Genomic DNA, 27,385 nt, shown 5'->3' on the forward strand with positions numbered 1-27,385 from the left:
TAACACTAAAACTCTTTAATACATTACTCTGAAATGTTCAAAAATATAAAACATTTACAAATATCTGTTTATAAGGCTGTCTACAAATGTACATTCAAAATAAAGCATTTGCATCTCTACAAAATATACTAAATAATCTGAATTGTACTCTCATATGCAGACCTATAAAGAAAATATCAAATGATCTGCAATGCAGATAACATTTCACACTCGATCGCACACACCAAAACAGAAGAAGTGTCTACGTGAGCGCCACAGCTCGACATGCGTGAAAATCTGCATTAGCAATTTAAAGAGCTTGATTTAATCCCATTAAATCCAGCTAGATTTCATTTCGCACCTTCAATAAAATATCGCCGCCTGCCACAGCGCTGTCTAACGAGGCTTAACAGCCTTTTCATTAAGCAAAGTTATTAAAGGTCTAAACATCAGCACTCCATCAAACGCAACACTGGAGGCCATAAAGAGAAACATTAGGATTTGATTTCACACCGTAAGGGTTCAAAGTTGCGTGATGGTGCTTACATTAAGGACTGTTTGTTCCCATATGTTATACTGCCTGAAGTGTTTAAAACCAAACGGACCGCCCCATGCATTACATTTAACCTCGTTTTGGTGAATCTAATTAAAAACTTAAATGATTCAAGGAACATTTTACATTCCACAGTTGTAAAAAGTAAATCGATGGATTTGGTCAATTAAGCAAGTGTAGTTAGAGTTTGATCTCGCTCTGGATCTTTCATGATGGATGTTAGAGCCTCCAGAGCTTCAACGGTCACAACTAGATGGCCAACAACTTCACTGCTGTCCTGAACGTCCACAACTACAGTGAGGGACAGAAAAAAAGAAAAATTCACAGAAAGTTTTTATAGTCAGCAGATGGCAATTTCCATGAATAGGATACAAATTGTCCTTTGCATAAAAAAGGCATGAATAGCATGTTCTTTAGAGAAGGAACTATTACATTTGATAAACATGTTTAAGAAATGTAAAAATTAAAGCACATTAAATATCTGTGCCCCCTCAACATTTTCAGAGGTTAAACATCTATTTTCAATGATACTTTGTTGAAAACAGAGTGTTCCAGGTCCTATTTAACATCCTACTTGTTGAAATGAGCAAGTATCCCAAGATTTGAGATCACATAAATAATCGCCACTGTAATATTCACACTAAACTGAAAGCGTTTGTTGTGACTGGAATTTTGTCATGCCAAGTAAAACACACTTACTGTTGAGGCTGACGCCCTTCATGTCTCGGTGTTTCTCCATGATATCGAGAATACGCAGGTAGGCCACGCCCACATCCTCACACTCCTCGTCCTGCTCCTCTTCTTCAGGAGGGTCACTCACCACCGTGAACTTTATGCTGTCACAGCCAATGAAAGAGTCAGCTGCTTACTTGAGCTGGACATCACAGTGTAGTATATGCTACAACTATATACTTTACATGACAAATTAATAAGCAAATGATTATAGATGAGAAAGACTCTCACTGCTCTAGTTGTCTGTTCCGACCCTCCAGCACTGTCCTCAGAGTTTGCCGTCTGAGCTGGTTACCCTCCTTATCCACATGGATCACTGTCACAACAATGTATGTTGTTTAGGTCTCTTTCTTTATTTTGATGAATTACTAATGAAGATTTTGTTTATTTGGCATTGTTTAGTAAAATATTACAGGGACAAAAACCAATTATGAGGCCAAGGAAAGTATTAAACAGTATAAAATTCAAAATGGTGGGCATTCAACATGGCTGATAAACATACTTTGGATTACCCCAGTGTTTCTCAACCCTGTTCCTGCAGCCCCCCCCCCCCCAACAATATCTGACCCATTCATTTCAGAGTCGCTACTAATGATCTGGTGAGTTGATTCAGATACGTTTGATTAGGAAAAGTTCAAAAATGTGCAATGTTGAGGTGCCTCAAAGAACAGGGTTGGAAAACACTGGATTACCCAAGTAATCTAAATGGAGCAGAGTCATGACTTTAAATCAGGGTCTCCAACCCTGCTCCTGGAGACTCCAATCCCAAACAAACACACCTGAACAGCTAATCAAGGTGTTCGGGGCTACTTGATAATTGTAGGCAAGTGTCTCGGAGCAGATTCCTTCTTTAGATCAAGCTATCCAAGTAATCTAGTTGGCCAGAAACTGAAACCACTAAGTTTATTGAGCTTGGCTATAAACCCGAGGAAAACCCTGCTCCTGGAGGGCCAACATCCTGCAGAGTTGGAAGCTTCAAGAAGACTTTGATTAGCTAGTTCAAGTGTGTTTGATTGGGATTGGAGCTAAACTCTGCAGGACAGTGGCTCTATAGGAGCAGGACTGAAAACCCCTGTTGTAGACCAGTGGTTCCCAGTCCTGGTCCTGGGGAACCCCCAACATGGCACATTTTACGTCTCCCTAATCAAGACTCCAAGGCCTCAAATATTTGTATCAGATAACAGACACATCCAGGGTCTCCAGGACCAGGAACCACTGTTGTAGACCAAAGCAGAAAAGTGTAACTTTGAGTCTATGGTCTAATGCAACAATTCTCACAACTTTTACCATTAGGCTCAATACACTGCCATATACTATACCTGAAAAAGTAAAACAATTGCAATGGTTTCTTTGGCATGCAAATTAGTTTGAATGTTGTTCACCATTGCTGAAGTTGTAGGAGACGCTGTGTCCAGGCAGAGGTTTCTTTAGAGACAGTGGAGTCTCGACTGATGGCAGGCCCAGGAAAGAGTACTCCACAAACAATTTGACAATTGCACCGTCTTCCGCCACTCTTGATCCTGGCTTCAGACTCATTGAAACAATCTCCACACGAATGCACTCGGACGGCTGGTGAAGCAAAGCATTACATGACCTGATCACAACTGACATTCAACCTCACACCAGCTGACATGGTGAGACTCGCTGTGAATCTTCATGGACTCTCTACAAAAAAATAGTCCACCATTTTAAAACTATCTCTCTTTCCTGATGAAGACATGTAACCTACAGGGTTATAATGATGTGGGTTGGAGATGCTTTGTTGATGCTTTGCTTTGTTGGGTTGAAGATGCCTTTAATCCATTTAACATATCCTTCCTTGCTGAATTAAAGTATTACATTCTTGAAAACAAATGCAGACCCAAACTTTTGAATGGTAGTGTGAATATATATAATTCCCAAAATAATCATTGATAATAAATAGGCATATTAGAACGATTTCTGAAAGATCGTGTGTCACTGAAGACTGGAGTAATGATCACAGCAATGAACTGCAATTTAAAGTGTATTAAAAGTATAAGAAAGAAAGAAAAAAAGATCTTTCTGATCTCAGATTTGATTTTTTCTTATTATTTTTAAATGAGTAGACATGTTAAAAAGAAAAGTTACGCTAAAAACCTATTTCTGTTTATCTGTAGTGTCTTGCATATATATACAGCACAACACAAATATAAGAAAATATATTTCATATATTGGTCAAGCACAGAAAAACACTGTTCATTTGTCAAACACACTCAGATGCAAAGTGATACAACACACCTGTTTTTTATGCTGTGAGCTCTGAGCAGGAACAATGCAGTCATCGCTATCATCATCCTCACCCTGTATGTCTGCAGAGACAACAGAGCATTCTTTATTATGCTCACTTGACAGTACAGAATGTAAAGCACTAGAGGATCATTAGTAGTGGTTGACCGATATATCGCCATGACCGATAATGGGTAAACCATATGCTCACATTTTTCAAGCCAACTTGTCTAGATACTCCAACTTCTCTTTTATTAATCTACTTAATCATTAATTTATTTGTTTATTCACAAAGTTAATTAATATTTACTCAATGTTATTACCACGGGAAATGTGAATTATTGTCCATCATTTTGCAATTTACTGACAAAGACAAACACTTTTTTTTTTGAAGATATCTCTGGCTATTGTTCATACACGGTGTCAACTTTTGTACAACCCAACTATTTTACACATATAGTGTGAACACATAAATCATGCTCGACAAGCAGAATGTATAGTGAGTCTCTAGAACCACTGCTGGCAATCAAATCAGTCATTAATTATTCAAGATTATCTAAACCTACTTTTGCAAACTAGTCCTAGGTTTTTTGCTCAATCTCAACCAAACCACTGCAGTACAATTCTCTGGACTCTTTAGGTAAAAAATGATCAAAAATAGAATTTTTTTTTTTTTTTTTATACAACCCGAATTCCGGAAAAGTTGGGACGTTTTTTAAATTTTAATAAAATGAAAACTAAAAGACTTTCAAATCACATGAGCCAATATTTTATTCACAATAGAACATAGATAACATAGCAAATGTTTAAACTGAGAAAGTTTACAATTTTATGCACAAAATGAGCTCCTTTCAATTTTGATTTCTGCTGCAGGTCTCAAAATAGTTGGGACGGGGCATGTTTACCATGGTGTAGCATCTCCTTTTCTTTTCAAAACAGTTTGAAGACGTCTGGGCATTGAGGCTATGAGTTGCTGGAGTTTTGCTGTTGGAATTTGGTCCCATTCTTGCCTTATATAGATTTCCAGCTGCTGAAGAGTTTGTGGTCGTCTTTGACGTATTTTTCGTTTAATGATGCACCAAATGTTCTCTATAGGTGAAGGATCTGGACTGCAGGCAGGCCAGGTTAGCACCCGGACTCTTCTACGACGAAGCCATGCTGTTGTTATAGCTGCAGTATGTGGTTTTGCATTGTCCTGCTGAAATAAACAAGGCCTTCCCTGAAATAGACGTTGTTTGGAGGGAAGCATATGTTGCTCTAAAACCTTTATTTACCTTTCAGCATTCACAGAGCCTTCCAAAACATGCAAGCTGCCCATACCGTATGCACTTATGCACCCCCATACCATCAGAGATGCTGGCTTTTGAACTGAACGCTGATAACATGCTGGAAGGTCTCCCTCCTCTTTAGCCCGGAGGACACGGCGTCCGTGATTTCCAACAAGAATGTCAAATTTGGACTCGTCTGACCATAAAACACTATTCCACTTTGAAATAGTCCATAGGACACGACGGCGCTTCTGGACCATGTTCACATATGGCTTCCTTTTTGCATGATAGAGCTTTAGTTGGCATCTGCTGATGGCACGGGGGATTGTGTTTACCGACAGTGGTTTCTGAAAGTATTCCTGGGCCCATTTAGTAATGTCATTGACACAATCATGCCGATGAGTGATGCAGTGTCGTCTGAGAGCCCGAAGACCACGGGCATCCAATAAAGGTCTCCGGCCTTGTCCCTTACGCACAGAGATTTCTCCAGTTTCTCTGAATCTTTTGATGATGTTATCACTGTAGATGATGAGATTTGCAAAGCCTTTGCAATTTGACGTTGAGGAACATTGTTTTTAAAGTTTTCCACAATTTTTTTACGCAGTCTTTCACAGATTGGAGAGCCTTTGCCCATCTTTACTTCTGAGAGACTCTGCTTCTCTAAGACAAAGCTTTTATAGCTAATCATGTTACAGACCTGATATCAATTAACTTAATTAATCACTAGATGTTCTCCCAGCTGAATCTTTTCAAAACTGCTTGCTTTTTTAGCCATTTGTTGCCCCCGTGCCAACTTTTTTGAGACCTGTAGCAGGCATTAAATTTTAAATGAGCTAATTAAGTGGATAAAAGTGTAAAATTTCTCAGTTTAAACATTTGCTACGTTATCTATATTCTATTGTGAATAAAATATTGGCTCATGTGATTTGAAATTCCTTTAGTTTTCATTTTATTAAAATTTAAAAAACGTCCCAACTTTTCCGGAATTTGGGATGTAGAACTCTTGCATTTGAACAACTGTAACATTTATAATATTGGTCTGGGCAAATATACCTTAAGGCCATACATCCTAAACAAAAAAGTGGAACTTAATGAAACAGCTCATGTGACAGATGATTCTATACAAATATGCAAAGTTATATGCAGATGGGTGGCGCTATAACCACCATAGATGTTAATAAACATCATATTTCTTTGGTAAATTACCTGGAATTGCCCAAAATGCTCTTTTTAATCACTAATTAAGCTAGTTACAGGCTTGCTAAATAATATGTTTTTTATACATGCTCAAATGTCTTAAAGTGCTTGAACCCCGCTAATAGCTATATATATTTGTTTTATTTATATGTGAAGAAAACTTTCATAGGATTACAGAATCAAGAAGCTGTCATCTAAAGTGTAAGTAAGTATGTTTATTTGACACATTTCTAATCCATTTTAAAATTATTTCAAATGTCTTTAATATATATATATATATATATATATGTATATATATATTAAATTAACGGAATAAAAAAAAAACAATATCATTTGACCACTAATAATTAGATGGATATCTCCTAGCCTGGTTTCATATGGAAGGTGTTTGTGAAGGGTTTGTTTATTTTTTTGTCATCCATCTCTCGCTTTGGTCTCAAGTGGCCCGCAGCAGGTAAGAGAGAGACATTAGACATGAAAACTTTAAAGACTGCCTCTTGGCTAAGGTCGACACACATTAACATCTATGTTGTGGGATGTCAACAGGAAACACATCAGATTATTGGCAGCAGCAAATTAAATATTAATGACAATAGCACAACTGCTTCCTAATATGAAACTGAATACTAACGCACAGCACTAAGTATTGGTTCACCAAAACATTCATATGTGGCTCTACTGAATACAAGTTCTAAGGGCCGAAGCACAGGGGCCTTCCTGCCCACAATAACACAAACAAAACATAAACTTTATTTTTTTATATACTAGCAGCACTTTAAGCTTGTGGTAACACGGATTTTAATTAGAGTTTAAATTAAACACTGAACTTAAAGCCTTCATAAAAATGAAGTTCTGTCTTTATTTAGTCAACTTCATGTTGTTCCGAACATATGTGACTTCTGTGCTTCGGTAAAACACAAAATGAGATGTTTTGAATTAGGGCTAGGGCTGTGCGATATGGACAAAAAAAAACCTATCACGATTTTTTGATCAATTTTGCGATTTCGATTTTAATCACGATTTTGACACACACTCATTCAATTATCAAATGCATTCAGTATAAATTTTAAACATATTTCCAAAAGAAAACCAATGAGAGCTTTATCAAATGTCTCTAGAACAGACATAAGTCAAAATAATCACCAAGTAAAGATGTCAAACAAAATGTCTAGACATTTTCATCAAAAAAAAAAAAAAGTGTTCAGGGATTAATTTATTTTTGTCATGCATTGATCATAGAGCTCACTGTAGCGGTGCCTGAGGTGTTATATGTTTTGCCCAATATATTTATTGCCCAAGGGTCACACGTACTCCATCTGTAGTGCGTATACAGTAAGCAGCAACTAGAGCGCATTATTGTAGCGCGAAAGCACATTAAACTAATGCGCGAGCACGAATCTATCCAGATGCGTGGGTCAATGTATTAATAACCCGCACCCAACCGCGTTTTCAACTAACCTGCCCTCAACTCGGACCGCAAAAAAAAAACAATATTATATATTATACCTGACCCGCTTCCTGACCCGCATTTTTTTAAAAGCAGTAAATGCTCATCGTAGCGTCATTGAGCCATAGGAACGCAGGCAAAACTAACTAGGTAAAAAAAAAAAAAAAAAAAAAAAATTATAATAACCTTAATATTTTATTTTTGTAAACATTTATTATAACATTTTATTGTTTAGTAATAAACTGGTGTTTTCTGTGTCGCTGCAAAGATGAAGTTGACAATGCAGACTCGCCATAAACGCCAGAGAGAAATGCACATTTCATATGGATTACATCATCAGAGAGTAGCCCATTTATTTTGGTTTGAACATTTTCGTTCAAAAGAAGACATTTCAAGCTTTCTGTAATATATAGCCTATATTTCTCAAATCTGAGGCACACGCTGAGTTTAGCTCACATGCAATGCAAGGGATCGTGCCGGCGCCTTATTACATTGTCTGCTAGGCTATATATTTGCTTCTTATTTATTAAATACGGGCAACTGATTGATAAAACGTTGATCAAAATTAAGATACAATTTATACAAAACGAAAATCTTTTAAAAATAGTTTTCTATAAAACAAAACTTAATGAAGTCATCAAAATCACATTTTACCAAAAACAGCGCCGTTGCTCCCCATGCAGTCTTCTTTGCCGCCTCCATCTCTACGTGCAGACTGAGCTCGTGCATCATCTTCATGCCAGTTATTCAGACAATAAAGTGTAGGCCTATGTATTTCAAAAATGTGTCTAGTACTATACAAATGACAAAGGTTAAATTGGCATTTTTATTTCAAAGGACCCGACCAACTGCGACCCGAATATCATGAAAAATATTTTTGGATGACTCGTAACCGCAGGCACCCGCTCATTTTGGATCAACCCGCGCATCACTGACTCGCACGCAAATATCCTTTGCTCTGTTAACAAAACCAGATGCGCATGCTCAGATCATAGACTGTATAAGGCTCAGATATATGCTGCCTTACAACGTGTCTCCTCTCGCTCAACCTGTGTCCTGTGCACTCACAACTCTCTCTGTGCTCACGTGCAAGATATTAAATCTTGTCGCACCTTTCTATTTATAACCTTTTCTGTTCTCATCTTTTTACCGCGTGCAGTGTGAACGTTCTGATCTGTTAACATGGGCTCGAAAAAAAAAAGCTACGCATCACAGACCCAGCCCAGTCTGCTCTGCTCTGCTCTGTTCTCGCGCTCCACTTAGGCGCGCCGCATCCTGATTGGTTTAGATAACATACGGCGGGAGGTCAGGGCCGTGGAAAATCGTGCTTTAAAGCGATTTAGAAATCGCGCACACTCAAATCGCGATTTTATTTCGATTTCGATTAATCGCATAGCCCTAATTAGGGCTGGTGATATATCACATCTGATTGTCGCATTTCATCAGTAAAGTCGGTTCCCTGATTAGCGGTAAATCGCCATCACCGGCTTTCAAATGGAGCGGCATTTAATAGACAGAACCGTAGTTCACTGACAAGCTATGCAATATCACGTTCATTATCGAAGGCGATTCATCTGGGATAATGAACACAATATTGCGTAGCTTGTCAGTGATCTACGACTCGGTCTATTAAGTGCCGCCTCATTTGAAAGCAGGTGATGGCGATTTAGCGCTAATCACAGAACCAGATTTACTGACGAAATGCGCATGATCATATCGTTAGATATATCTTCCAGCCCTTTTTTGAGTTATAGTCAAACTGCTCTTTTCCATACAATGAAACTGAATTGTGGCAAAATGCTGCAGAGCTTGAAATATGATATAATATGCAAACGCAAATGAGCTTTTATAATGAAAGAGTGCAAGATATTTTGCAAATAAGCCAATTTTGTCCATCTGCATTGACTTTTTTTCTTTTTTTAAGAAAAGAGCAGTATGAATATTGTCTAAGAAAAAAAAAATATTATGCGTTTTACACAAAAAGTGTGGTTTGGAATTATGTAAAGCTGATAAACAATTATAAAACAAAAAAATATATATAAAATAAATAAATGAATAAATAACATATTTTAGCACAAAACTTGTTTAAATATCATAGCCTGTCATGCTTAGACAAAACAAATACTAATGGATAAAATGAAAACATTATTTCTAACTTTATTATTTTATATTATTTTCATTATTTTCTATGGAAATGTAAAAAAAAAATGTATAGCCTGAATGCACTGTAAGGCGCTTTGGATAAAAGCGTCTGCTAAATGCATAAATGTAAATGCAAAATGTATAACATTACCAATATTAAATGATGTTTTTAGCTTTAAAAGGGTTTTAATTTCCGTAACTCTAAACAGACACACCTGTTAGTGGCTCCTGCAGCTCCTCGGAGATCTCCGACTCGTCAGACTGAGAGCTGGCGGTGATCACCTGACCCTCGGAGAAATGAGACTCTTCCTCATCCTCTTCCTCACTGATCGCAGTGGCCTCTCCTGCTTCCATCACTATGACGCTCTGAGGAACACAGCGTCACATATTGTTCATTCATGAATATTATTGCCTATTATATTCCTTTTAAACTGTAAATTTCACAGTATAACGAGTGTACCTTTGGTGCAGGGGTCACAGATGATTTCGGATCATCATCATCACCTTCATCAGAGGCTGTAGTCTGGTCCATCTTGTAATTATTAATATAAACATGCAAAATACATCACCAAAACACCACATACAGAAGTGCACACATGGTACAGGAGAATTCTCAGGGTTAATTAATGCCTTAATTTGAGCAACAGTATTAGCAATGCTTGACTTAGCAAACACCATTAATTAAACCAGAGCAGACTTTTCTTTTACCTTTCTTTCAAGCTCTGTAACATCCACAAAAGAAACTCTTTTAGCAGTTGATTTTGGTAGCGTTCGCTGCCTGGGTTTGGGCGTTGGAGCCTATAGCATGAAGAACAAGAACAAATATATATATATATATATTCTACATTGACAAAACAGCAAAACGCATTCAGTATTGATTTATGTATGGACTGGGACGTTTTTGGGACACATTACTGTACCTCAGACACAGTGGGCTGAGGTATTAGTGGAGGGTCTCTGGTCATCAGTTGTGTCTCTGTGTGTGTCTTCTCCTTGTTTTGGGATGTCTGTCTCTCCGGTGTCGTGGTCTGTAGTGTGGTGATAGCCGAGGATGTTGGAGGAAGGTACGTGAACTTCCATTTCAAAGTCACACTGATTTGGCCGCTCGGACGTCCCTCAGGGTCTGTGAGCTCAAACATACCTAAAAAAAAGATACAAATCACAATACAAAAAAATCTTGAAATTTTAAGATTTTAAAAGGTGTCAAAATTTTAAAAGGTGTCTTCATGTCGAAATAAATAAAACTAATCTAAATCAGCAGTCTTGTCGTATTTTCCAGCAAGGTTATCTAAACATCTCTATTACAAGATAAATTTGCCTAAATGCCTGTTCACACCAAGGATAACTATAAAGATTTAGAAAAAGAAAGGTTCTAAAATTCCACACCACAACTATAACGATAAAGGCACAGAGAAACTATATGGTTGGAATCATTTTCAGAATGATTTTTTTTCTAGCTGATGAACGATATAAACACTGACGGCCAATCAGATGCAGTAACGAGCTCGAGTATTTAAAGCGGCAGAAGTGCGTGGGCCCAGAATAAACAGATGATATCGTTCGCTGGTGTGGATGCTAATATCGTTATCGTTCTTGGTGTGAACTGGCCTTAAGAAGCAATTGCATAGGCTAGTTTTTTTTTTTTTTTTGAAAATCATCTTGCATTTATTTATTTATTTTTATTGTTCCATTTGGACAATTTTTCCCCAACCTGTTTTAAATACAGGTCCTTCTCAAAAAATTTGCATATTGTGATAAAGTTCATTATTTTCCATAATGTAATGATAAAAATTAAACTTTCATATATTTTAGATTAATTGCACACCAACTGAAATATTTCAGGTCTTTTATTGTTTTAATACTGATGATTTTGGCATACAGCTCATGAAAACCCAAAATGCCTGTCTCAAAAAATTAGCATATTTAATCCGACCAATAAAAGAAAAGTGTTTTTAATACAAAAAAAGTCTACCTTCAAATAATTATGTTCAGTTATGCACTCAATACTTGGTCGGGAATCATTTTGCATGACTGCTTCAATGCGGCGTGGCATGGAGGCAATCAGCCTGTGGCACTGCTGAGGTGTTATGGAGGCCCAGGATGCTTCGATAGCGGCCTTAAGCTCATCCAGAGTGTTGGGTCTTGCGTCTCTCAACTTTCTCTTCACAATATCCCACAGATTCTCTATGGGGTTCAGGTCAGGAGAGTTGGCAGGCCAATTGAGCACAGTAATACCATGGTCAGTAAACCATTTACCAGTGGTTTTGGCACTGTGAGCAGGTGCCAGGTCGTGCTGAAAAACGAAATCTTCATCTCCATAAAGCTTTTCAGCATATGGAAGCATGAAGTGCTCCAAAATCTCCTGATAGCTAGCTGCATCGACCCTGCCCTTGATAATACACAGTGGACCAACACCAGCAGCTGACATGGCACCCCAGACCATCACTGACTGTGGGTACTTGACACTGGACTCCAGGCATTTTGGCATTTCCTTCTCCCCAGTCTTCCTCCAGACTCTGGCACCTTGATTTCCGAATGACATGCAAAATTTGCTTTCATCCGAAAAAAGTACTTTGGACCACAGAGCAACAGTCCAGTGCTGCTTCTCTGTAGCCCATTTCCTGCACACGCCTGTGCACGGTGGCTCTGGATGTTTCTACTCCAGACTCAGTCCACTGCTTCCGCAGGTCCCCCAAGGTCTGGAATCGGTCCTTCTCCACAATCTTCCTCAGGGTCCAGTCACCTCTTCTCGTTGTGCAGCGTTTTTTGCCACACTTTTTCCTTCCCACAGACTTCCCACTGAGGTGCCTTGATACAGCACTCTGGGAACAGCCTATTCGTTCAGAAATTTCTTTCTGTGTCTTACCCTCTCGCTTGAGGGTGTCAATGATGGCCTTCTGGTCAGCAGTCTTACCCATGATTGCGGTTTTGAGTAATGAACCAGGCTGGGAGTTTTTAAAAGCCTCAGGAATCTTTTGCAGGTGTTTAGAGTTAATTAGTTGATTCAGATGGTTAGGTTAATAGCTCGTTTAGAGAACCTTTTCATGATATGCTAATTTTTTGAGATAGGAATTTTGGGTTTTCATGAGCTGTATGCCAAAATCATCAGTATTAAAACAATTAAAGACCTGGAATATTTCAGTTGGTGTGCAATGAATCTAAAATATATGAAAGTTTAAATTTTATCATTACATTATGGAAAATAATGAACTTTACACAATATGCTAATTTTTTGAGAAGGACCTGTATAAACCTCAATAAATATATTATTCTTCTACTGCATATTTTTATATTTTTTGCAGTGTTCCTAAACAAACACTTAATATATTTTTGCTTTTTTTTGACACAATCTCTATTGTAAAAAACACAAATGAAATAAAGGTGACTTGACTTGAAATAAAAATGAAATTAATAAAATAAATAAATAAAAATTGCACAAAATATAAAATATTTTATGTATTTATTCATTCAGAACATTTAGCTCAAAATATTACCTTAATATTAATGTTATCCTTGTTTTACAAATTCTAAAAATTATTTATAAAATTAAATTGACTCCATGAAATAGATTAATAAATTTTTTTATATAAATAAATACTAGTGCTGTACAATTAATGGCGTTTAATCACATCCAAAATAAAAGTTTTTGTTTACATAATATATGTGTGTGTACGGTGTATATATATATATGCATGCATGCATACACATGCATGTATATATTTTGAAAATATTTACATGTATAGATTTATTTATAATCATATAATTTATATTATATATAAATATGTAATATCTAAACATTATATATTTTTCTTAAATATATATATATATATATATATATATATATATACATATACATATACATATACATGCATGTGTGTATTTCTATATAAATAATAAATATACACAGTATACACATATATTATGTTAAAAAATTTGTTTTTATTTTGGATGCTATTAATCGTTGCCCAGCACTTAATTTTCCATTTCATTAGGTCTTTAACATTTGAAAAAATCAATCAAATTCAGTCTGTAAAATTTTTGCGAGTGTTTGTCCTCACCAGTGATGGTTTTATCGTGAGCCAGCGAGATGAGCGGTACTCTGGCCTTCCCCAGATACAGCTCGTTCTCAACATCCAAATCATCAAACACATAAAACACCAGAGCCTCTGACCTCAGGAGCGCATCGAGATCAGAGTTCATGGCCACCGGGAAGACCATGTGATCTTCGAACTGCGGCTCATTGGTGGAGGATATGATTGGAGTATCATGGTCAGGGAAGTGGTAGAGTTTGTAGATGATGTAGGGGCTGGGTTGGGTGTGAGGACCTCTGGATCTGAGATCACAGCAGGAGTGTATGGTGATGTTTAGTTCATTTAGATCCCCATCCATCAATGATGGGGAACTAGGGATCAAAGCCTGAAGAATAAAACAAAAAGATCAAGTAATTCTAGCATGTTTCAAACAGGAAATGGTGCCCTAGATGGGGTTGTAAACAGTACCTGGCTGTCTCTCATGCTTGTGTTGAGGTAACCAAGTGCTTTGACTCTCTCCTTATAAAGGCGAATGGCTTGTTCCATAGGAACCCTGAGTTTGAGCCAGTACTCTAGAGCACCAAACACCTGGATCTCATCTGTAACACCTACAAACAGATGGAAACCACTTTACTGAAAGCTTTAGGGTCTGTTTTGTCCTTTAGGACAGTTTAAATCACTTTCTACTTTCATTAACTCTTCAAAAAAATAAAGGTTTCAAAAGATCAGACTCACCAACTAACTGAATGGTGCCAAACACCTTCCCATCTCGTTCCAGCAGCTGATTTAACCTGAGCTGACCAGCAGCCACCGTGCGGAAGCTCAAACCCTCAGCGAGCTGAACCTCCACCGTAACTGAGCTGCTGTGGAGATAGTTCAAGAAGAGGTCGTCCACCCTCACGAGATACTGAGACGTGAGGCTGTACGCTGGATGGGTACCTCGAACCACAGCTGTGGACTGCAGCTCAAAGTCGTAGAAGGCGTATGTGCAGAAGGTGGACGGATCTTTGTCCTTAAGATTTTCTACAGCTTCGGGAGAGAATTGCGCTTTCCCCAAGTGAATTTCCAGAAGGTTCTCGCCTCGAGCCAAGCGGAGGCTTTCATCAAACTCATCTGTAACATCATCGCTGGTCACATCCGGTCTGAATACATGTGTCTTGGTTCCATATGCAATGTCCTTCAGCTGGGCTGGAAGGACACAGGTAGAATTAGTTTTACTAAACATAACTGCAACACAGGAAATCTGAAGATAATGTGTTGGATGCAGCTAAACCTTCAAGTTTCTTTATCTTGGCAGCTCTCATGTCCAGAAGCTGAGCCATCTTCTCAGCCTTCAATTCATGTTCAAGTTTCAGATCATCCATCGCTCGAGTGACAGCTTCAACCTCAGCCTACAACAATACAGACTTTTAAAGACATTAGCCATGGTCAAGTTTACCCTCAAGTGCCAAAAATAGGGTTTCTTTCAAATCTACTGATATTTTCTTATATTTCTGAGTGTTATTACATCAAAATGACCAACATTAAATCACTGCGGTACCTATTAAGATTTTAGAAATACTGACCAGGAATATGTTTTAATGATTGAAGTAAAGAGAGTAAATTGATTATACATTGAGTTCTTGATAACAGATAGTGATGATTTTCTAAGGTCTGTTAGTCTATCAGTGCGAACCTGATAGTCTTTATTGATCTTGTGTTGGATGATGAGCATGTTCCTGGTCTTCTCCAGCTCTTGGATGGTCTCAGCATGAGAGGCCTGTAGTTCCCTCAAAGATCGCTCCACATCCACTTTCACATCTTCCTCCACCTTCTCCAGAAATCCAAGCTCTCCACTCTTCTGACTCCTACGAACCTAAACATCATTTATAACAAATTACTGACCCACTGACCCAAATTATTTGACCAGTAGTGTATGTTAGTCATCTAGTCATTTGTAAAACAGATGTTCAGAGTTTACCTTTATAAGCATGAGGGCTTCACTGAGTTCAGTTGCATCTATTTCACTTTCCTTTAAAACACAGTATAAGATTTAGGAAACAATGGGAAACAAATAAAATCCTCTGTATAGTAAAAGTTGTTTCATGGTCATTTTCTTTTTGGGTGATCTATTTCTTCAAAGTGCTATGTTTCCTCTCTACTGCTACAAATATTGCACTTTACCTTGGTAAAGGACTTCATACGCTCTTTAATTTCATCCAGTTGTTGTTTCTGCTCGAGATAACGCAGCTGAAGTTCCCGGTTTTCTTGCATCAGTTTTTCATTTAAATCTTCAGTTAAAATAAAAAAAAAAAAAACAGTGAGTCTAAGGTGCTGTTTACAAGACAATGTTTTAACCGAAAACTGGAAACCTTTTATGCATTTTGACTGTTTGTTTACACAACAACAGCATTTTGGGGACTGAAAATGCATATTTTTGAAAACGGTTTTCAAAGTGCAAGTTTTTGAAAACATTACTGTTATTGTGTCCGTGTAAAATTGTGACGTCATGCGCGTGCATAATACGTATTAGGTATGTAGACATGTGCAGTACATGTCGATTTTAAAGGCAAGCACGAACAAACATACACAACACTGTCGGAGTATATGGTACTGTTGTTGCTGCTCGAGAGTTTGATAACGCTTCTTCAGCAAAATGTGGATTTACTTCATCAATATTACAATCAACAGCGGAAACGCATCCTATCATATGATCATCAGTTCCCTACAGGTACTGTTTACTAACAAGGTGACAGCGCCAACTACTGGCCTGGCATACGTAATACAGCGTGATGTTTGCGGATATGTGTAAACGCAAATCATTTTGAAAACGTTGTTGTGTATACATGAAAATTTAAAAAACGCAAGGAAAAAACGTTTCCGTTTTTGACTACATCGTTTTCGTGTAAACATAGTATAACACACCAGCAGTTTTAAAGAACCTGCGGTCATGTGTGTGGTTACCTCTCTCTGTCTTGATCTTATCCAGGATCTGGTTTTTATCAACAAGGTCAGATTTTAATGCCATCTCTAGCTGGGCGACCTGTAGTTTGAGCTGCTGTTCTCTCGTCTTCCATTTCTGCTCCTGACTCACATCAAACGCACTATTACAACAGACAAAAAGAAATTCAGTGAAGTGCTCCCCCACAATGCTAGGGATTTGTTTAAACCCTTAATACTAAGCATGAGCAATAACAATAGTGCTTTAGTTAGCAAACACCACTAGTAAGTAGTCTACTATACTTGTTTTGATTTCTGAACAGTAATTTCGATTTGTATTTTATCTTCTCACCTTTTCACTAATTTATCACAGTTTTCCTTGAGCAAGTCTCTCTCCTTCTCCAAATCTTGGATTCTCTCTTGTAACTGAAAAAAAGTTAGAAAATCAACTGGTGAGAGAGAGAGAGAGAGAGAGAGAGAGAGAGAGAGAGAGAGAGAGAGTAAGAGAGAGAGAGACAGAGAGAGAGAGTCAGAGAGAGAGAGAGAGACAGAGAGATAGATCGATCGACAGACAGACAGACAGACAGATAGAACCCCCAACTGCTCCCCGGGCGCCGCAGCATAAATGGCTGCCCACTGCTCCGGGTGTGTGTTCACAGTGTGTGTGTGTGTGTGTGTTATCACTGCTCTGTTTGTGTGCACTTCGGATGGGTTAAATGCAGAGCACAAATTCTGAGTATGGGTCACCATACTTGGCTGAATGTCACGCCACTTTAAATGTGTATAATGTGTATGATGGCAGCTGTACCTCTTGTGTGCGTCTCTGGTCCAGAGCTCTGGTCTGAATCTGTGTCTCCAGCTGTAAACTCTTTAATCTCTCCTCCTTCAGCTGTCGGCTCACTTCATCCACCTTCACCAGCGCTGCATCATGACTGGCCTTCAGAGTCTTCATACTCTACAAAAACACATACACTCTACAAAAACTGCAGTTGCTCTTGACATGATCACCAGCAGAGGGCACAATAAATGAGACACAGACGTTGATGCCAATGAATTGCGTTTAAAGGTAGAGACGTAAAAATTTCGATTTTTATGATATTTAGATATTTTAAGATACTGTTTTATTTAGGTGATTGTATCAAGGTAGGAAAGATTTAATTATGTTTTTAAAGGGGTCATATGATGTTGCCAAAAAGAACATTATTTGGTGTAATGAAATGTGTTTATGCGGTTTAAGGTTCAAAAAATACATTGGCCAGCTATCCAGTGCGTTGTGATTGGCCGAAAACCTCAAGCGTGTGACGGAAATGTTACACCCCTCACCATACCGTGACAAGACAAAAGCAATAAAACCCATTACAAACGAGCCATATGTTGCATCCAGTGGGGACAGAATTATGGATTATAATGACTTATACTGTATTCTTACGAGTTGCGTTGTATCGCATCACGTAAACATAAAACTATATCTGCATTTGTGATCAAAGAAATTACAAACAACAAGCGCTACTCTCTCAGCGGTTCTCAATTCCAGTCCTCGCGCACCCCAGCTCTGCATATTTTGTATGTCTCTCTTTGTTAACACACCCGATTCAGATAATCATCTTGTCAGAAGTCAGCTCTGTGCATGAACTGTGTTCCCATTGACATGGTCCCTACACAGTGTTCATTACTCCCTACTCCCTGAGCAGAGGAAATCTTTTGAAGTTTACCTCACTTCAGAACATTCATTCACGGATATGTGCTGTGCAACATCTTCACACAAGAGTGACATTATATACCTTGGTAAATAAATATAATTTAAAATCACGTCTCGTACACTCCAATGCACCTTGAATGGAACATATAAATTCACTTCGAACTGGAATCATGGCAGAATATCCTGTGATGTCCACTTCGCAGGGCACTTTCGTCCGAATAGAACAAACGTCTGAAGCCATTAGAGAAACAAACAAATTGTGCAGAGCAGGGGGAGCGAGGACTGGAATTGAGAACCGCTACTCTACACTGCTCAGAACTCGAGCTTGAATTGTCATTGGAAAAGCCTTTACATACGTAAACGTACTTACAGACTGTGAGTCAGAACAGGTGGCATTGTAATCTACTCCCAGGATCAGGAAACAGTAGGGTGTGGATGATGAACTGCCTTTTTGCATTATTGACACTATTATTGACACACTAGTTTCCAATTTAAAGCTGTCCCACAGCCAGCATTGTTAACAAAAATTTATTTGAAATAGATTTTTTTTAATAATGTAAAGGTATTTAGTGTCAAAATTAAAGGGGTCATGTGATGCGATTTCAAGTTTTACTTTCTCTTTGGAGTGTTAAAAGCTGTTCATGAACAGATAAGATCCCTAAAGTTGTAAAGACTAAAGTCTCAAACCCAAGATATTCTTTCTAAAAGTTAAAACTCATCCATGCCCTCCTAAAACACCTCATTTAAACACAGCCCCACGTCTTTACATCACTGTATGGCAAGATTTGCATAACACTGCAGAAATGTTTACGCAATGAAAGAAGGAATAACTTTAATTCTCGCTGTAATATTGTTGATGCCGCCACCATGTTGGGAAGACACTGTGTTTCATTGTGAAAGCAAAACTACTTTCTTTGTTCTTCCAGAAGAGGACACAACTAGAAATCAGTGGTTAATAACCCGTTTAATCCCACCGGTCACAATAGTGACCGTAAAAAAGGTTCCTCTTCAGGAATCAGGAATCGTGTGTAATCAGTCCAATGGATGGACGAGACTCCAAAAGCAGGTGACGTCAGAGACCAGGAGGCTAAAAGCGCGTGCGGTGAAGCCGGCATTTAACCTTCTGTCATTCAGCAAGCACTCTGAATGTGTGTGTCAGTTGCTATTCGTTTGCGCCGCTTCAGGGCACCGAGCCAACTGCTCTGATGACAACAGAGATCAGTCTCTAGAGGCTGATTCCCTTAGTAGACTATTTGGCAGCATGAAAACTACTGCAAAACGTGTCTCAATGGGTCCTGCACACTGTAATTGAGTCCTCCTCAATTCAATAGGACCTTTCCCACCCTGTTGGGCCCCGAGCAGGCTCTGGTAATGGAACAGAAGTAAACACTCTCTGTGGATGGAGGCCATCAAGGTGGTCCCTCCTCGCGTTGCAGAGTCCTAGTCCTACAGCCGGTACTTCACCATTCCTCATCATAGGAAGTTCCTGAGGTTTCTATGGCCTTGCACTCTCACCCCACACTTTCACGACTCAACCACATTGATGATTGGTTGATATTAGCTCAATCAGAGAGCGGATGGCGGTTCGGCATTAAGGTGTCGTTCTTGCTCACATGAAAGAGCTGGGGCTAAGACTTTACGCCAAGAAAAGTGTGCTTTCTCCAGTACAGAGAACCACTTATCTGGGCGTGCTGTGGGACAGCACAGCGGTGGTTTCTTATATCAACCACCAAGGGGGTCTGCGCTCACGCCGTTTGTACAAACTAGCGTAGCAGATCCTTGTGTGGTCCCAGGGCAAACTCCTCTACCTGAGGTGGTGAAGCAGATTGGAGAATATTTGGCTCAGGTGGACCAGTTTGCGACTCAAGAGACATTGCACTGTCCCCTCTGGTTCTCTCTCTGACTTATCCAGCTCCATTGGGGCTGGATGCCATGGTACAGACGTGGCAGAGGCTTCATCTGTATGCCTTTCCCCTGATTGCTCTGCTCTGTGGTGGATCAGGATGCTATCCTGAAGCCTTGAGTCCTCTGATCTCCCCTCTCTTGGGGGTCAAGACTCACTCCTTCTGAAGTATGGCCATTGTGTGGTATGTCCCCGATTACTTGTCAGGCTCCTGGCTCCTTCTCTCACTTTAGCTGTGCTCTTCCACACTAGGCTGAAATTTGAAAGTCTGGCGTCGTGGGCATAGTCGTTTCCAAAGTGTCCTCCGACGCAGATCGAGTTCCTGAAGAGGAACATCTCAGGTTATGCATGTAACCATTGTTCCTTGAGGGAACGAGATGCTGCGTCTCAGGGCCATTCTTCCGGCATCCCTGCTGGAGCTTGCTTCATTCCTAAAGGCTAAATGCTGGCATCACCGCTTCTCAGCCGCACATGCTTTTAAGCTTCCTGGTGACGCCTATGACCTCTTGCCCTTCCATTGGACTGATTACACATGTCGTTCAGAGCCGGTCAAGCTGAAGGGCATTCCCAAAGTGTCCTCGGATGCAGCGTCTCGTTCCCTCGAGGATCCATGGTTACATGCGTAACCTGAGACGTATTCATTTATAAAGCTCTAAAAACCTTACTGATGTTGTACTTGTGTACTTCCTGCAAATATGGAAAAAATAAAGGGTCTCAATTAAATATGTGCAGTTTCACATGATTAGTGCAAACTGTCACATGACCATTGCAGCTTATTTCCTGTTTGCACCTTGAGAAGATGATGGCTGCATCAAAGCTCCAAAACTAAAGTATAGTAAAGTGTCTTAACAGTAATATATGACAAAGAAATTTGTACACATGATCTTTAGAGTGTCTAGTATTAATATATGCATGCACATATATTTCGTTTTGTTGAGTGTGGTCAATTAAACAGGTTAAGTTGTATTTACAACACTGTTCCAGAACAGTTCAAACCAAATACTGGACGAGGACTGTTTCCTGGGAGAGTAGTCCATAATGCTTGTGCTCTGACAAATAATGCTGACTCACAGCCTGTAAACACGCTTTCTTATATAAAGAATTTGCCAATGACTATTCAAACGTGAGTTTTGAGCAGTGTAGAGTAGCACTTGTTGTTTGTACCACATAAACACATTTCATTATACAGAATACACAAAATAATGTTCTTTTTTAGCAACTTCATATGACGGCTTTAAATTAAATCTTACTGATCACTTCTGAACAGTAGTATACATACACATGCAAGTGCGCTGGATGAAATAGAGGTAAAGAGAAAAAGCAAAGAGAGCAAAGAATCCAGGAAAAAGCAAAGAATATACCCACAATTCTAATTACAGATCAATTATAATTGGCTGAAAAGCAATAATTTGGTCACTGGGGTACTGACGGTCAGTCGTACCTCCTGTTGCTGTAGAAATCTGCCCTCCAGCACTGTGAGTGTGTTTGCTTTCTCAGACAACAGCTTCTGTAGTTTGATCATCTCCACATTATCCTTTATAGTTAACCTGCAAAACACACATTTCTCATGAGTACAAGAGGGTTTACAGTTCAAACTATGCTGTAGTCATATCTATTTATATACAGCACCTCTGTCCACTGGCCTGATGCTCTCTCATCTGGAGGAGTGATTCCTCAAAATCTCTCTCTTTCCTCTTCAGTTGATCTCTCAGCATCTCTGCTGATCTCTCTAACTCCTCCATCTGAGCTTGCTGGCTTTCAATCATATTCTCTCTGTTATCAGATAAAACAAACCAAAAAATTGAATGTTTTCCAGTTCTGTTTGCAGGTCTGTCAGTACAGATTATGCAACATCTATTGGGCACTCACAGGTTGCGGATTTCAGCACGGGCCTCATCGAGCAGACTATGTCCATAGCGGGGCAACAAACCCTGAGGTGGTTTTGCACTTAAGTCCCCTTCAACAGGCCCAATATCTTTGAAAAAAAATTTTTTTAACATAATTTAAATCTCTTCATAATTTTCTCCAGTACCAGTATTTGTTTTTACATATTCTAGTAAACACTAAATGGACACTTATATATCTAGAATTTATTAAAACATTCTCACCACCACCAAAGTTCAAGCGATTACTAAATTGGACTAGAATTAATTAATAACACAGAACATAACATAATTTAGATTAAAGAATAGAACAGAACAGAATAGAACATAATATAAATTGCAAAATATAATAGTTTGTATGATAGGACTAGGTGTTATGATCCCAAAATTCAGCACCATTTTGCAACACCGAAGAACATTTTCTCCTTTGCTGTGAGCAGAACACAGCGAGACGCAGTAATTGTTACACTATGATTTTGGTTCAGCAAGAATCCAGGATCATGGCCTAATCCATGTCCATGGTTCTTTTCCTCAATACCCAATAATCAGTCATGAAATAACAATTGCTTTATTCGTGACTGGTGAACAATAAGAAAAAAGGGCTAATATGATAAGATGGATAAATGATGATGCTAAAATTCTTCAATGCCGCCATCGGGTGGGGATCGTTGACATTTAGATGATATGTTATGATGTACATGATGTGTACTTCTCTTTCATTGATGTTGCCAGTGAGACACCTTATTCAATGTCCATCAGATCCCAATTTCTGTGCAAACTGTAGCCTGGGTGAAAGATGCCTTTTGTTGAGGTGATGTTGCCAATGACCTTTGTATGTTGTTTCCACCAATGCAACACATCATCAGTTGTGTACCCCAGCCTCATTGGGTGTTTCGGCCCTTTATCACAAGACACCCTCAGTCAAGGCAGGCCCACCATGGTGTGTGTCACTTTGTTACATGGTCATTTGGCAGCCCACACTATGTCCATTCACTTCAGCCACAGCCAGTGGCTGCTACTTTTAGTGACAGTGGCCAGTTTACTGACTATCCTCCACTGGACCTGTCCTCTGATGCCCAACACCTTCTGCAGGCTTATAGTGGCGCTAGCCACAAAGCCCCTGCAGCCCACTTCCACCGGGTATACTCACTGTCTATCCCTGCCCCTCTACCTCAGCTTCCATGTTGGCATATCGCAGCTTCTTCTTGTTAATGGCCTCTTCCCAAGGGACTGTAAGTTGGACTATTATGACGATCCTACTGGAGGTGGATCAGAGAACCAGGTCTGGATGCAAATTGGTGACTGCAATTTAAAATGGTAAAGTGAGTCTGTGGATTAAGTCAACTCGTATTTCCCAGTCCCTGGTTATATTCAGCTGGCCTGCGTCAGGGGACAGGCACCTAGCCCGCTTTTCCTCCCCTTCCCTAACAAAGGACTGCCTTTTTGGTAAGGTATTCATGGCATTTTGGGGGATGGCCTTTGCTGGCACTCTTGGTGTCTCTATTGCTGCCACCAAGCACTTCAGTACTTGATTGTGGCACCAGTGTACCTTCCCTGTGTCAGGCTGGTTTTACAACCCACCAGGTTATGTCTGAGGTTTGCCGGGGCTGCACACAGGTGGCAGGCTGGGTCTTGTTCACACCATACCTTCAAGTTTGTTGGAGAGGGCAGCACATCATATGTGGCTCTCCCGATAAAACTTAGCTTGTTGTGGTCCTTTTCCATTACCAGTACCAGCTCAACTCGACTCGATTTGACTCGCCTCGGCTCGCTTTTCGCTCCGTTTTCCATTGCAGATAGTACCTCCACAAAAGTACCTGGTCGTCATAGCGACGCCGCAGGAAATTGCCGTGACGTAATCTTCTACCCACACACACAGGATAATGGAGGAAATAGAGTGTATGCTGTTTTTGATCCTTGGGATGTGGCTGTTTCTCATAGCAAGAAGACAAACATTGTTTCTGGAGAGACTGAGGGCAGCAAAACGAAACACTGCTGGCGGGTTTATTCAGGATACTCCGTCTGCCGCGTGCAATGATGATGCAGTGAATAGTGATGATTCTCTCTGACCAAACAGCAGTCTGACGTGTTTTCACGTCACATTATAGAATCGCCTCAGCTCGCACAGAACCTTGCTGGAGGTGATACGAAAAAAAGTTACTGGAAGCAGGTACAGGTACAACTTTTACACAGTGGAAAATAAAACAAAGGCAAGTCGTGGCGAGTCGAGGCGAGCTGGTACTGCGTAGTGGAAAAGCGCCATTGGTTTCCATGCTCCACAGCTCACTCCAAGAAATTTTATGCCATTCTTTACCTTCCCACCTCATCCAGCAGCCTCGTTGGGCTTGGGAGACTGTTCGAGCACATCTAGTTGCTTCCTCCGGGTGGTGTACCTCCTCTACCACCAGGTGTCACTGTTCGTTTACTGTTGTCTTTTGCCATTTAGGTGTTTTTATTCCCAACCCAAGTCCCCCTCTACCATATTTGACTTGCCCCACAATATCTTGGGGTGTCTGAGGGCTGCCTTTGCATCAGCGACTGCTGTAACTGGATTCAATTTCCTCCCTGTCACCAATGTTGGAGCTGCATCTCTTAAGCAGAGATCGCAGGATTCTTTAAACATTATCTTCAGCCTTTTTTGGCACATTTGTACTCCTCCACAAGGCTTGAAATAGGAAGATAGAGAGCTCCATTACCATACAGTCTTATGCTGCGGAGGTATTTTGGTAGCCCAATCAATTTCCTCAACTGTGAACTCACCAAGCTTTCCAGGTGCTTGGCGTGAGATAAAGTGAGCTTGCATATGGAAATTGGCCGTATAATGAAGCACCACAGCTTCAACTTCCCCGGAAGAGCTGTACCATTGTTTCTCTTGAGTCCACTGACTGTCTCTTGACTGAGTTGTTCCATCTGTTTTGAGTGTTTAAGGTCTGCGGTGTACCAGCGTCCAAGGTTTATGATGGGCTTTACCATGACCATTGGTATGCGCTCTCCCACTATAAATCACCTGTCATTAGTAAGTTGGTCTTTGAAAATGGAGATTCTGCATGATTTTATGGGTTTAATCTCCATTGGTGCCCATCTGATGTTTTCCTGGAGCTCATCCAGTAGCCGCTTAGTACATGCTTTAGTCCTTTTGATGGTAGTCAATCCATCTATGCCCAGATTGGAGGGAGCTGCAAACCCATTTTTTAAATGTTCCTCTCCAACCACCCAACGGGATGCCAGAATTATGATCTCCACTGTCATAGTGAATACCAGTGGAGAGATAGTACAACCTGACATTATGCCAAGCTCCAGCTGCGGCCAGTATGGTAATATATGGTAATATTATTGATTATTGTATGATAATAATGCCCATTCTTTATATGGTAAAGAATTACAGTAGAACACAGAATTGTTTTCAGAATCGAAAAGTAAATAGAACATAACTGATAAATCACAGACAAAAATTGATAGATTAGAATTGAAATAGAACAGAATATAGATATATAATGCATAACATGGCAGAAATAGATGACAGAATAAAGAATAGAATAGAATAAACAGCTCATAATATAATATAAACTGCAATATAATAGAGTAGAATTACTATAGAGCACATTTTTGCAGAATAGAAAATAAAACAGAACATAACAGATAAATTACAGATGAGAATACAGTAGAATTAAAATAGAACAAAATATAGATATACAGCAGAATTAAATACAATACAATATTGGCAGAAATAGGTGACAGAAAAGAATATAGAATAGAATAGAAATAATAAATAAGAATATAGTGAAGAATAGAAAAGAACTGCAGAATACAATATACATTATAAATCATAGTACAGAATGGAATATGATATAATAACATACAGTAATAGAACAGAATGTGGAATAGGACACATTAAGAATAGAATATACAGTAGATTACAGAACAGAACAGAACAGAACAGAACAGAATAGAATAGAATAGAAATGAATGATACCTGCTTTGGGAGTGTGTGGTCGTGATGACGCCATAGGCATGACGTCTCTGAGTCTGCGGAGGCCAGAGTTGATGCGTGGTTGGATGTGGCTGTAGGGAGTGTGCCTGCGGCTCTGCACCTGCAGCTGCTGTTTGGTTGCTAACAGACGCCGTTTGAGCCCTTCGTTCTGCTTCTCCAGATCCTGAACCTTCTCCTGCAGCTCCTCCATCATCTCCTCCATCTCAACATCTCGACTGCCCACTACACGACCCCCCTCACTCTGCTTACGGTCTTTCACCAGACGAATCAACTTGGTGGCCATCCTGAAACACCAAAAACATTTGCAAACGTACTACTTTGTTGTTGTTATTGATCCATTCTTGAGAAGAATTGGTAATCTACTTGTTTAAAATTGAATGATTGATCAAACCTGCGGATCTTGTCTTCTTGTTTGCATGTATGTTGTTTAAGTGTGAGGTTTTCATCCTGCAGCCGTAGAAATTTGTCCTCCAGCTCCTCCCTGCTGAATTTAGACACGTTCTGTCTCTCTCTGACATTCTGAGACTGTAGGGCCTCTAAAACAGTTTCAAATAGGATTGTTCATTTACCTGCCCTTAACTTAAGCAATTGCTGTCAATTATAACAATACTTTTGTTTTAATACTGACCAGGTAATGTAGCTGCTCCAGTTGGGCTGACAGTGATGTCTTTCACAGGAATATCGCCAGCTGTCTCATCAGCACGAGCAAACATCATTCAGACTGAAATCAAACAAATACACACGTGAAGAACATTGAAAATATGAATTATAGTAAATTAGTTTACTAAAACTTAACTTTAAACACAAAAGAATACAACGTATCACCATGTTTATTTTAGACATGTATTATGGTATTAATTTCATAAGTAAATATTAACATATAAATATGGAAAAACATTTAGCACCATGTTATGTATCAATGTAGCATGGAATTACCATCTGATACTTGTGTAACGTTACTTGATACCTTCATTGATACTGATACCAGAATTACGTTCTCAAGTCATTTGTATCGGAAATGCAGTAACGTTATCTTGGAAATACAAACTCAAGTTAGAATTAAACCCAAAAACAACGTTAAAGTAGACGAACTTATAAGCACTCAGCCTACTTTAAACCTTTCACAAGACAAAAATATTTCAATCCAAACACGATCTCACCGATTCAAAAGCATCACACAGACCACAGCGACTGTTGCTAACAAACAACTCACTCACTTCCGCTTCAACTGACTCCACTTCCGGCAACTGGCTTATGGGAAATTGAGTTTTTACGGCGTGACGTATTCGCGTGCCTAGAACTGCGCTCAAAAACATCTGTTGCGTCTACTTTTAAATGCTAGTGTAAAGTAACCATTCATTCCCTTCACGACGAATATGTCCCCATTCGTCTGA

General features: G+C 39.4%; 1 protein-coding gene across 4 annotated transcripts; it reads right to left on the bottom strand.

The window, feature by feature from the left end:
* rpgrip1l (RPGRIP1 like) lies at window positions 1–27,250 on the bottom strand. 4 transcript variants are annotated; one of them, XM_059545852.1, is made up of 26 exons: window positions 27,205–27,250; window positions 26,620–26,712; window positions 26,383–26,527; window positions 25,974–26,275; window positions 21,987–22,092; window positions 21,747–21,890; window positions 21,559–21,664; window positions 17,324–17,470; window positions 16,868–16,941; window positions 16,540–16,679; window positions 15,760–15,866; window positions 15,557–15,607; window positions 15,272–15,451; window positions 14,870–14,987; window positions 14,332–14,784; window positions 14,065–14,204; window positions 13,624–13,981; window positions 10,486–10,706; window positions 10,274–10,363; window positions 10,026–10,097; window positions 9,781–9,931; window positions 3,524–3,594; window positions 2,647–2,833; window positions 1,496–1,580; window positions 1,232–1,368; window positions 1–823 (listed from the first exon to the last, which is right to left on the bottom strand). In XM_059545852.1, the coding sequence occupies exons 2-26, from the start codon at window positions 26,705–26,707 to the stop codon at window positions 699–701; spliced, it is 3,798 nt and encodes a 1,265-aa protein (XP_059401835.1). In that variant the 5' UTR covers window positions 26,708–26,712; window positions 27,205–27,250; the 3' UTR covers window positions 1–698. The 4 variants fall into 4 exon arrangements, with proteins under 4 accessions (XP_059401835.1, XP_059401834.1, XP_059401837.1 ...); XM_059545851.1 differs by having other exon boundaries at window positions 27,152–27,214; XM_059545854.1 differs by lacking the exon at window positions 27,205–27,250 and adding an exon at window positions 26,959–27,098.
* Window positions 27,251–27,385: the final 135 nt, after the last annotated feature.

Source organism: Carassius carassius, chromosome 50, assembly GCF_963082965.1.
Source record: "Carassius carassius chromosome 50, fCarCar2.1, whole genome shotgun sequence".
In the NCBI taxonomy this organism is placed as follows: Eukaryota; Metazoa; Chordata; class Actinopteri; order Cypriniformes; family Cyprinidae; genus Carassius; species Carassius carassius.